Here is a 12,141-nt window from a genome sequence, read left to right as displayed (position 1 = left end):
CCACCTTGCGTCGCGAACAGTATATGCTGTCGTGATAGAAAATTCGTGTCAATAAATTGATTCATGGTATCGTAGTATTAGGACTATGAAAAAATGCGAGCTCGCTTGATAGGACTTTTGAATCCATTTGGCTGTAGAGTAGGCTGCAAAGCAGGTTGCAAAGCACCTGACATACTCGTCAACACACGGCTCATCCCGTCGACATCAAGCTGCCCTTGACTGAGCATGAGTTGATCTGTTTCTTTGCTGGGTTGCGAAGTCATGGGCAGGCCGACTGCTTGTTTTGTTGTCGCGGTAATTGCAGTTGAGAGATCGCGGCCAAGAATTATCAAACGATGCTCAGCCGCGATAAGTAATTCGTATTCTTGCTGATCACCGTTATCGGTTTCCGCTCGGAAGGGCGATGGCAGGTGCGCAAGACCAGTCAGTCTTTCACCGTACAGATTTATGCCCGCTAAAGGCGAAACGCGAGAACGGTTGGACGCGTCAAACGTTCCTGTGGCTTTGACAGAATTCCTCCACAGCGATAGCAAGCTCGGGATTGTGGCAACTTGGTCCCCGTGGCGAATTAGAATCGATTCCTCAGCCATAGCGGCTCGCGAAGAGTTGATCTGCACGACAGAAATTTCACCGTCGGATGATGGTGTAGCCAAAGATTGAGCACCTTTGAACAACGTGTCTTCTCGTACTCTTCGTGAAGATGGCGTCATTGGGGCAAACTTTCCTCGTTGCTCCGATTGACCCTCACTGGCAGCGGTTTGAGATTTGGTTATTGTCTGTGCGCCGCCGAGAATACGGCCACTGACAGAGTACGCTGTCAAAGATCCCCCAGTTATACCGTGAACGCTGGACTGACCGACGAGAGGTCCAGGCTCAGAGCCGGGACCTGCGCCTTCAATATCCCAGACGCCCCATTGACCATCAGAAAGAAGCACCATAACGGCTTTTCCGGACAGAACCCAGGCAGCGTCTACAATCATCTTTCTCCGCCCAAAGGCGCTGGGTGACTGCTCAAACCCGCTGTATAACGTGAGTAGCCATGTTCCTCCTCGTTCAGATTTTAGGTCTGTACCGACGTCCTTGCTCTCTTTCGAGGATGTCGAGCACGCCAAGACTTTGACATAACCATCTGGAAACGTCACCAAAAGGTGAGCATGTCGCGCAGAAGGGTACGGAGAAGGATTGAAGGAAATGGTCTTAGCTGAAGCAGGTAAAAGGTGTTTTTGTGGCAGTTGTATATCTTTATTTGGTAATGTGTAGGAACCGTTCGCAGCTTGTCCAATGGGTATGTTGTAAACAAGTAATGTTCCAGATGCCTCGGCAGCATGAGTAGCGACCAACAAATTCCATTGTCTGGTGGCAGTCGCCACTTGTTGTGAAGTGCTTCGGCCAAGATCCTCGTCTTTATCGTCTGTGTCGCAGGTAAAGGTAATCGAAACACCTTTGGGTATTTCATTATGCGATACAGTCGCAGCCAACACTAGTGTCTGGATTTTCAGATCTGAAACCTTGGTGCTGGGATGCGGCGGTGCAAGTGGCAAAACGATAACCCTCAGCTTCGAGTCTGCGCATGCAACAGATAACACAATCGATGTTGTCAGAATTGGAGGCACAGTATAACCCAAAGAACGAGCCTTTTCTGGTAGAAGCGACGGAACTGCTACTCTAAGAACTCTTGTTCCTAGTGGAATGTCCACATGTCGAATAATAGGCTCATACGGACGTGATGGCTCGATCTCGACTTCCTCCTCCTCGAATAGCTCGTACTCTATGTTATCCTGGTTGCCGGAACCTGGAGCAGGCTCCTCGTCGTCCGAATCAATAATCATAATCGAGTCATCGTTATTCTGGGACTTGGACGCAGTCTCTGTCTGACGACTGTTTGGTGCATTCTTCTGTCGAGGAGAAGGAAGAAAAGATCTGCCTCCCCTCCAGACTATCCTCAGACCATTGTCGTAGCCGTAGAGGAAGATGGACGAACCGTTCGGGGCAAGGACCGGATAAGGCTTGGAAGCGAAGACACGATGAGGGAGCGAATAACTGTATTCAGATTAATCATCGTGTTTCGAGTATGGATGAAGGATAGTCACCTTAGCTGAAGTCCGTCATCCCTGCTGCGCACCATTGGCGTCTTGAAAGAACCAGCCATTTCGATGACTTTGCGATCGACTATCGCATAGCCTATTTGTAACTGACTAAAGTAATGGACTCGATATAGTAATCAATGGCTGTATTCAGAATGATGATGCAGAGTTGTCTGTAGTATTCTAGTAAACTGCTTGAGCGTTGGGGGACAAAGGGATGTGGTGGTGGTTGTTGGAGAAATTTGAGGTCAGCGGGAAGGCGCGTCACGTCCTCCGCACGGCAAGAGACAAGCTTGTTCCGACAACCAAAAACAAATAAAACAACCAGACCCTCTAGGGTCAAGCACAACACACGAACATTAACAGACATCAGCAGCATCAGGATGAGACTGCCCATATGGAGACCTCTCTTGCTGACCTAATATCCAGCTCAACACCCAGAATCTGTCGCAATGGCCTCGGTGCGCTCACTAGGCCTTCACCATCCCCCCGCATTGCCTTTCCTCATCAACGAAGGCCTCCTCCCAATAGATCCCTCGGATGACGACTACATTTGGTATACGCAACGAGCCGAATCCGAAGACGATATTACATACACCAAGAATTGCGCCGTCTGGTCGCGAAGTGGCGTGGTGAAGCGGGTCTTTCGAGTTGGAATTGAGAAGGAGGAAATTCGCCATGTCGTTCTTACAAACTTTCCTTCGGTGACTAGTCGCGAAGACGCTCAGATATCTGACACGAAGTCATTTGGTCCGAAGGACATCAAAAATGTCGAGGAAGACGAAATGGCCCGGGTGGTTGTGGCTCCCATTGACCATGGATTCACCAAAGGACGACTGCATTCACAGGAAGATGACTCTAAAGCACTGGTAGTCGTTCTCAAAACACAGGCACACATATTCTTTCTCGCAGGCAACACACATGTTGTTCCTTTGCCATTTGAAGTGGACTCTGTATTCTCGTCCCCGCGTGGGCTGATATTCCAGAGACGGATTCCTGAACCACAATCGACGTCCTTGCCAAGCGCGCCACCAAATTCATTCTTATCACAAACCTTTACAGATAGCCGGAGAAGTGACAACTTCAGGTCTTCACGAGGCATAGAGAGCCGACTATCGTCCACAGCACAGCCATCTCGGCCACAGAAGAAGTCTGACGATCTTGATATGCCCCGTACCTTCTCCTTGACGGATCCTCATTCGGAGATGGGTCACGTCGTTGCCAATCAGTCTACACATGCAGCTCACGCCGTGCAAGATTCCTGGGCTTTTGACAGTCTAGATCCCATAGAAGAGATTGTCTACGTTTCAGCTGTGAATGAGCTTACTGGCGACAAAGTCTCTCCGAAAGAATCACCGCTGGTTCTTGTGGTCACGGTGAATACAGAAACAGGTCTGTACACCATTTGGACTGCAAAATTTCGGTCTGATGTTAATGCACAAATGTCGAAGAAGCGAAAGAAGCCGCTCGCCAGTGGAGCACGCTCAAAGCGACGAAGTTCGCATTATGGAATGGCCACAGGTGCTACGACCCCTGTAGCACGCCCTTCTGGTATAAGAGAGAGCATTGGTGCCGGCCGAAATATCCATGGGGCGTCCTTCTCTCAAAGTTTTCAACTAGAAGATCCTCCTGAGCAGAATGATTTTGCCTCCCAGATGGGACAAGACTTTGAAGAGCTTCGAGTGCCATCGAAAACCTCGCGACGTGTTAGTTCGTTGCTTGCTAGAACTGATTTAGGAGGCAGTCAAGATAGACAGGCCTTTTCCGACCTTGCAACAGGTAACCAAGGAGGGACAACAAATCATGGCAGTCTACGACAATCAATAGGAGGCTACAGTACGCGCACCAGCTTTGGATATAACTTGCGGAACTCTTTTGCAGGAAATGCTTCTATCTATAGTAGTACCAGCAGCTTCCTAGATGCTCCTGTTGACCGACTTCTCGCGGAACTCAACAATGGCGGTGACTTTGAAGGGTTCGAAAGTATGGACCTTACAGGTCCTATGTCCGGTCTACCTAAAGAAATGATGCTTCGCAAAGTTGAAAGTTTCTCATCGGGTCTATCAACTGGCAGTTTCTCCTTTTCTGAGCTGAAGCGGAGTCGTCCTAAACCTAAAGCTTTTACACTGCGACCCAACGAGAGTATACATCAGAAGACGACCAATTCATTCGCACTTTGCCTGCTTGATTCGATATCTAATTGCTTAGTTGTCGTCGATCTCAAGGTTCAGAATGTCAGCCTGTCCGACAGAGAGAGAAAAAAGCAAAAGACATCCCAGAAGAAAGGCGAAATATCCACGGTTGTTCATGCTATTGGCATACAACATGCTGCAAATGTCTTGGATGTATGCAAAATTGTCGACGATGGTATTTCAAGAATATTGACCCTCAAGTCTACCATGGATGGCAAAGGCGAGTTGGCCTTGCACTCCCCATGGAGTCCTTCTATTAAGATTGAACTCCCGCACAAGCTATCATTACACTCGCCTGACCGTCTTTCGATTGTCCAGAATCGAGCACCCGATACCGGCTTGAAGAGGGTTATAGATGACCCAAATCTGAAGCTTGCCGCATTCGGGCGCTCTTCCTCTCGCGGTCAAGTCGATGTTATCGATTCTCAAAAAAGATGTCACCGTATCCAGATTCAACTACAACCGACGAATCCACTCGTAAAAAAGGCGTTGGCTGTATGTCGGTTCGCACTTCGTGAATCTCGCCGAGCTGCGGATGGATTGTATACAGCTTGGTGGGAAGTCCTTCGATGGCTCTCTTCACGCGAATCAGATGAAAATGACCTAGAGTGGACCGCTTTTGTCGTTGTGATTTTTACTATGGCAGTCGGATTCATTAACTCGCCGCAACCTCGACTGGCTACTAAGAAACAAAGGCGCAAGGGTGGTATCTTGAGGTCGAGCAGCGGTAGCTACATTGACCAAGAAAGCTGGGACTCTATGACCGAGAAAATAGCTGGATCGTCTGGAGTCACAGCATCATGGATGATGAACAGTTCGTGGACATGGGCGACGGGTCAGAAAGATGACAGCGCTAGCAAACCATTTTTAGCAGAAAACCAAACTCAAACTGAGCAGTCAAAAAACTCCTACTTGCTGCGATGTGTAGGCCTCGCCCGTGACTTTTTTGATAGTCCTCAGGGTGAAGCTGCGTCGGGCTCTGAAGGGTATCTGCCTACTGCAATATCTCAGAGTCAAGACATACGGTGTACTGCCCTATGCAGCATCCTCGTTGGACTGCATCTATTGCGGGAGGAACAGAAATTATCGATTTGCGATAGCGAAAGTTCTTATCAGGAACGGGGAATGCTAGCTCCCTTACTAGCTCAGATTGGTGGATGGGTAGGATGGAAATCGTGGACTTGGAGCGAGGACGGTTACTTCGGCACAGAAATGGCGACAATCACCCGTTGGGCATTTGATGGAAGTCAAATATCTGGACTAGATATGCCAGCAGAGCCCTTTGTACCGCCTTCGATTTTTGACTACCTTCAAGGTTCGATCGTAGCGCCATCAGAGAATACATTCTCTACGCTTCTTGACATTTTCCCGGGGTCCGACCGCACGTCTGATAAGCCTAGTCTGAGGAAAGAAGTTATGGGACTAACTCCAAGAACAATGGCGATCAATGGATTTATGTCAGAAGTACATCGAACGTCTAGCACTGTTGACAAAGTGAAACTCCTACTCCGCTGGGGATTGACGGTCAGTGTGATTGAGAGCCTACCAGAGGGTGTAAGTGCACCGCTCTTTGAAATCATAGTCCGCGTCCAGATAAAACCACCAGTGTCCTGTACCGCTGCCTTGATAGGGCTTATTGACCGTGATGATCTTTATATTTCCATGGAGGTTGAAGGCACAACGCAACCTGCTTCCCGGCTGCAGATTGGAACGGGGCATGTCTCATCACGAGATGTCCACCACATAGGAGCTTCAACGCTAGATTACGAGCTTTCAAACTCTTTTGAGGCTTCTGTTGAAGCTGATCGAATGGCTGTTACTAGATTGATGTATCGGGAGGATAGGCGTCTTCAAGAAGCCTCAAGGCTTCTCAATCAAAGTAAAGCACCAGTAGCACAGTGTATACCAGAACCGGGATGGACCGACTCTGAGCTACTCGAAGCGCAAAAAGAAGTTGTTCAACTTGTTACTATGAGAACCCTTTCGGTGCCTGCAGGTCGAGCGTTGTTTATGTTCAGTGGTCGGTCGCCTTTGTTGACCGAAAAGCTCCCGATACCATCCTTTTCGCTGCAGTGTTTGATGAAGCCGTCAAACGTGACAATCAGCGCCGATAGATCGGCCTTTAACGAGGAGAAAGTATGCTGGGCTTTTTTTCACAACGGAACCGCAACGGGGCTGGCTATATCTAAGGCTTCCAAAGGCATTGACACATCTTGGATCCTATACAACAAACCCCAGGAACTTACAAATCGACATGCGGGTTTCCTGCTTGCTCTTGGATTAAACGGGCATCTCAAGAATCTAGCAAAATGGGTCGCTTTCAAATACTTGACACCAAAACATACAATGACTTCAATCGGTCTTCTTCTCGGATTGTCTGTGTCTTACTTGGGAACTATGGATACACTTATTACTCGTTTGCTCTCGGTGCACGTTACACGAATGCTGCCGCAAGGCGCAGCCGAGCTCAATCTTTCGCCGCTGACGCAGACTGCGGGCGTTATGGGTATTGGCCTCCTTTACTGCGACTCTCAGCATCGGAGAATGAGTGAAGTGCTTCTATCTGAAATCGAGAATGTGGAGCAGGAAGAAGTAGGCATTTCTCAAGAGACCCTTCGTGACGAAGGATACAGGCTTGCTGCTGGCTTCGCCCTCGGATTCATCAACTTAGGCAAAGGAAAAGATCTTCGAGGTCTACGAGATATGCAGGTGGTCGAGCGACTTCTGGCCTTAGCTATTGGTACCAAGAATGTTGAAATGGTACATATCTTGGACAGGGCAACTGCAGGTGCTACAATAGCTCTCGCAATCATCTTCATGAAGACAAATGACGAAATGCTTGCTTGTAAGATAGATATTCCCGATACGATCGTGCAGTATGATTACGTTCGGCCCGACATCTTTCTGTTACGTACACTGGCTCGACATCTCATCATGTGGGACAGCATTGAGCCGACCTCTGAATGGCTCCTCCGCAGTATACCGAAATCTTACAGGAAGAAACATGGACTTAGCACGATCCGACAACTTTCGAGCGACGACATGCCATTTTTCAATATAATCGCGGGTCTGTGTTTTGCGATTGGATTGCGTTATGCGGGCTCAGCTCACAGCCAAGCAAGAGATCTGCTCATCCGATTTCTTGATCAGTTCCGGCGGATCGTCCGGCTTCCTGCTTCGAATTATGATAGTCAATTGGCACGTAATTCGGTACGGCACTGTCAGGACATAGTAGCAATTTCAGCCGCAGCGATCATGGCCGGAACAGGGGATCTGAATCTGTTCAGGCGGCTACGCTCGCTCCACGGGCGAGTCGATGCCCATACGACGTATGGAAGTCACATGGCGGCACATATGGCGATCGGGCTGCTTTTCCTGGGCGGCGGATGCTACACTTTGGGCACCTCTAACCTGGCAGTTGCATCGATGTTGTGTGCATTCTATCCGCTATTTCCTACATCAGTCCTAGACAATAAGTGCCACCTCCAAGCGTTTCGACATCTATGGGTTTTAGCGGCGGAACCGCGTTGCCTTATTGCCCGGGACGTCGATACACGAAGGCCTATTAGCATTCCCGTATCGCTGCATATGAAAGATGGCACCACAAGAGAGACTACTGCGCCGTGCTTGCTGCCTAATCTAGAGGAGATCGCATCGGTCAAAGCGCACGGTCGAGACCATTGGCCACTAGTCCTCGATTTTGACCGAAACGAGCAATTGCGCGGAAAATTCCGCAGAGGCGATCAATCCATCTACCTACGACGAAACTCGACCTATGACCCATCGGAAAGCTCGGTCTTTGCTTCGACGCTTTTAGGGTTGAGTGAAGCACAGGATATCCTGCCGAGCACTGCGATAGGCTCATGGAGAAGACCAATACCGAACAACGTGGCGTTGTTGATGTCTCAGGGGCGAAGAGGAAACAAAGCAACCAATACCGTCAGGCAAGACGTGTGGGATTGGGTGTTTGCGTTGCGTCCATTACATGGGTTGGATGTTGGTGATCGTTCGGTAGTTTTGCCACCATCTGCAACATTCCATTTTCGATCGCGGCTTTTGGCGGCGGAGAATGGCGTGACATCGATGATCACGATTCCAGCTTGGCTTCGAGTTTCCTCGGTGGACAGTCGACTTGTACTGGAGAGCATGGTCAATGAGACCTTTGTAGGACTAACCACTACCCATGGCCCAGGCCATGCTTTTGACGAAGTCAAAGATCGTCTCTGGCAACTCCGCCTCCTCTTTGACTGGGTCGATCGCCAAGTGGAGCTTGAAAGACGGGGCGACGCCGCAGGATTAGCAGAAGAAGACGGTGAGAAAAACAGCTACGCACAGTCTACAGCGGTCCAGAAGCAAGCAAACAAAAAAGGAATCGAGGGCGGCTTGTGGCTGAAATACGACATCATTGAGCAAGCGCGCTGGAAGATCTGGGGTATTCAGGCCAGAAATCTGGAGAGGGAGACCGCCGGACACACGGTCTAGACCACTTACTCCTTTATTTTAGCGTTACGACTAGATATGTACGTACTTACTAAGTTACAAGTTATGCATTCATCTATGGAGTAATGTCAAATAATTGAATCATATTGTAAAGTGCCCAATATGTCCGATTACAGATTAGTATGAAGCCAGGTGTCCACGGAGTACTAATGAACACGAGGGCCTAGGCTCCTAAATAGTAAACGGAGCTATAAACCCTAATTAAGTGTTATCTTCAGGCGAAGCCATATTTAAGCACTACTCAGTAGCTGGTAAGGAGCTAAACACGCCTACTAACCAACTAATCGTATTTTTGAAAAAGCAATATGTAGGTTCCATACGAGGGGCTGTTTCAGGCCTTTTAATTATAGAAGAAAACTTTTTGAATGTTATGTACTGGTTCTATTGATAATTTTTTGATGTTAACATGAAAATCGTATGTTCAAACAGGCCTCTTTCTCTGTTCACTGATGTGATTCTTATCATTAAATTCTTTCCAAGCAATGATGAGAGATGCATTCATAATTCAGAACGCTCCGGCTCAGAGACACAAAGAACCTATGCCTCCTCCTTCGGGCGCTCCGCGAGTTCTGTCTGCTCGTTTGCTCCTGGGTAACGAGTACCTTTATTCTTGACCTTCTTCTCCTTTTTTGGTGGTGGTGGGTAAGCCTTAAGGTTGATTTCCTGCCATTCAGGCGAGGCCTCGTAGGCTTTGTTAATGGGTTCCATGAGACGGATTAGAGCCTCTGCTGCTGCAGGTTTTAGGAGTTGAGGGGTTAACTATATGTAAGCATTAGCGACACCTTCACTTAGTCTTCTTGTGAGGGACGGCCGTACAATATCCTTTGTGTAGTCGTCTTTGATTTGTTGAATATCGGTGTAGATCAACGGTTCTTCGTCGCGGCGCTCAACGCGGAATTCCTTCTTGCCCGCAAGAGCTGCAGCGGGGAGTAGGACGTATTCTATCATGGCGATTATGCCGTTGTTTTCGACGACTTTGGGAATGGCTTCGGATTTGCGAATCTTTTTGGCTACGGCCTCGGGAGAATCGAGGAGGTCAATTTTGCTGTCTTCGATACTAGAGCTCATTTTACCTCCGTTCAAACCTGCTACCATAGGTGTGACAAGATGCGCGCGCTGTGAAAAGTTCGATTAGTTGATCCTTTTTTCCAGGTTTGTAGCGCTGAGAGTGAACGCTACCTTTCGGTATCCGAGCTTGGGTAGCCACTCAGTCGCAGCAACGAAGAGTTTTCTTTGATCCAATCCACCGAGTTCGGCGTCAACTTTGAGGTACTCTTCGTCAAGGACCTGAAGAATTGGGTACAAAAGGCCACTCAATGGCGCATTCGCAGATTGCTTGACAATCTCAGCACCGGCCTTTTTCGCGTCATGTTCAGACGTCAAAGCTGCAAGTCTGTAGACGTCCATGACATATTCGGAGCTTCGTTGGTAGGACTAGTGACAGGTTCAGTCAGCACCCGCTTCTGATGAGCCTTTTCTTGGACACCCTTGACATACACTTCCGAGAACGAACTCGAGCTTCTCTGTCGACACACCGACAGCCTCGAGGATTGCCCTAATGACCTTCTCATAGTATTTGACACGGTTTTCGACCAATTCAAGAGGCGCTTTCATCGAGTCCAAAAACGCGTGAACATCGGCAAGCAGAATGACCACCTCACAGCCGGCTGCGAGTAATTGGGCGATTTTGATTGCGGGGACAAAATATCCGGAATGAGGTCGACCAGTGGTTGCCGTTCCTAGATGAGCGATATCGCATTAGTTGACCATAACAGACAATGTTAAACGTTTTTCATTCCTTACCCCAATAGATACGCGGGGCATCTCCCTTCTCGAGGATAGTCTCAATCAACTCAGGATTGAGAATCTCCTGGAGGTTCTCATTAATGAGAGAAAACCTCTCTTTTGCGGACGCAGCCATCTTCAGAAAGACTGACTTATTGACTGTTTGGTTGCGACTCGGTATCTGAAATATAATAGAGAGAAAAAAGCAGAAACCAAAACCCCGCGAAAAACCGGCAGAATAGATCAGTCAATAAGGCGGTCAGTCGCATGAGTCACGCGGGTGACCTTTGTAAGCAAGTCACATGATTAAGTTTAGGATCGGTCAGGGTTATGTTAGCCCTAACCGTACTTTATGTTCCTCCAATTGTAGAATTAGTCGTGATAGTATAATATATCGAGTAATTGAGAAGCATTTCTCGACCTGCCAAGAGGCTTTGTGAACATGATCTACTACGCGGACTGCGCAAGAGAACGAGATCATTGGCCAGACCTTTAAGTAGCGAGTAGCATGAAATGAAAAGTCCCGAAGCGGACGAAGCGGGACTTTGTTAGCATTTCAGCTTGACCTCTTCATCTTGATTCCTCAGCCCATTAAGAGCGGCGTACAAAGGTCAAACTCAAACAGTAAGCCGTAAGCGCTAGAATGGTTAAGGTTTGCCATGCGAGACCAGTAATACGCACCGTCCTGTAATAAGTCTAGACTCCGAAAAATTGATGGAACCAGAAAAATCATACGATCTTGGAAGCCCACCCAAGATTCATAATTTATGATTCTACAGGCATAATCGAAAGTTTGGAAGGGTGGAGTCAGCATGGACTGTGGATAGAGGGCGGTGGAGTTGATATGACCAACCCAAAACTTAGGGCAAACTCACTTTTGCGGAGGCCATGTTTATTAGGGAACCAGCAAGATAACAGAATGCTTGAAAAATTGAGGCGTTAATAGAGAAGACTGATATCATAGCATGAACTGGATTATAGGCGGTGTAATGTTTAAACGTCTGAGAGTACTCTAAATAACCCTTGCAATCCGACATATGATGCAGGTGGCCTCAATGAATGCTCGATCACTAGTCGCCAATACCTGGGGCACTGATAAATGATCATCCCGTGTACGAATTTACGAAATTAGTAGTAATTAATTTGCGTGCTAGTACTTGGCAAACGAGGTACGAACTATTACGAAGTAGGCAATAGCCTCTTGATACGCTGTTACAGATGATAATGGAGTGCGTATGTTCGGGGATCATGTACCCGATTTTACTAGTTTGTGTATAAATCAAGATTGTCAGGATCCATATGGACATGCTAAGAGTTGGCAGGGTCTAGGCATATATGGAACAGCCCCCTATTTATGGAGTTACTACCTACATCCATTATACTATTGAAAAGTTTGTTGACCGTGCCGAGATTGATAACTCACAATATGAACTACTTAACACCATTTACCTCATCCGGGTTCGTCGGATGGGATATCTCATCCTGAAGTTTCGTCCGAATAGCAGGACTCCATAGCCCGGACTTAGTGGACTGTGCACCTCTCTAAATGGGTACCGATTCGTGATGCGCCTATTTAGTGC

The 12,141-nt window shown here is 48.0% G+C and overlaps 3 protein-coding genes across 3 annotated transcripts; 1 reads left to right on the top strand and 2 right to left on the bottom strand.

The window, feature by feature from the left end:
• Positions 1-83: 83 nt before the first annotated feature.
• BHQ10_009101 (uncharacterized protein) lies at positions 84-2,149 on the bottom strand (the record flags this gene model as incomplete). Its single annotated transcript, XM_040881981.1, has 2 exons — positions 84-2,040; positions 2,091-2,149. The coding sequence occupies 2 exons, from the start codon at positions 2,147-2,149 to the stop codon at positions 84-86; spliced, it is 2,016 nt and encodes a 671-aa protein (XP_040737603.1).
• Positions 2,150-2,536: 387 nt separating this feature from the next.
• Positions 2,537-8,758, top strand: BHQ10_009100 (uncharacterized protein; the record flags this gene model as incomplete). Its single annotated transcript, XM_040881980.1, has 1 exon — positions 2,537-8,758. The coding sequence occupies one exon, from the start codon at positions 2,537-2,539 to the stop codon at positions 8,756-8,758; it is 6,222 nt and encodes a 2,073-aa protein (XP_040737602.1).
• Positions 8,759-9,313: 555 nt separating this feature from the next.
• Positions 9,314-10,697, bottom strand: BHQ10_009099 (uncharacterized protein; the record flags this gene model as incomplete). The annotated part of the gene is made up of 5 exons (XM_040881977.1): positions 9,314-9,535; positions 9,593-9,892; positions 9,956-10,210; positions 10,274-10,515; positions 10,580-10,697. The coding sequence occupies 5 exons, from the start codon at positions 10,695-10,697 to the stop codon at positions 9,314-9,316; spliced, it is 1,137 nt and encodes a 378-aa protein (XP_040737601.1).
• Between the last annotated feature and the right edge of the window lie 1,444 nt (positions 10,698-12,141).

This window comes from Talaromyces amestolkiae (assembly GCF_001896365.1).
Source record: "Talaromyces amestolkiae strain CIB chromosome Unknown scaffold22.1, whole genome shotgun sequence".
In the NCBI taxonomy this organism is placed as follows: Eukaryota; Fungi; Ascomycota; class Eurotiomycetes; order Eurotiales; family Trichocomaceae; genus Talaromyces; species Talaromyces amestolkiae.
This window is presented reverse-complemented; position numbering and strand designations above follow the sequence as displayed.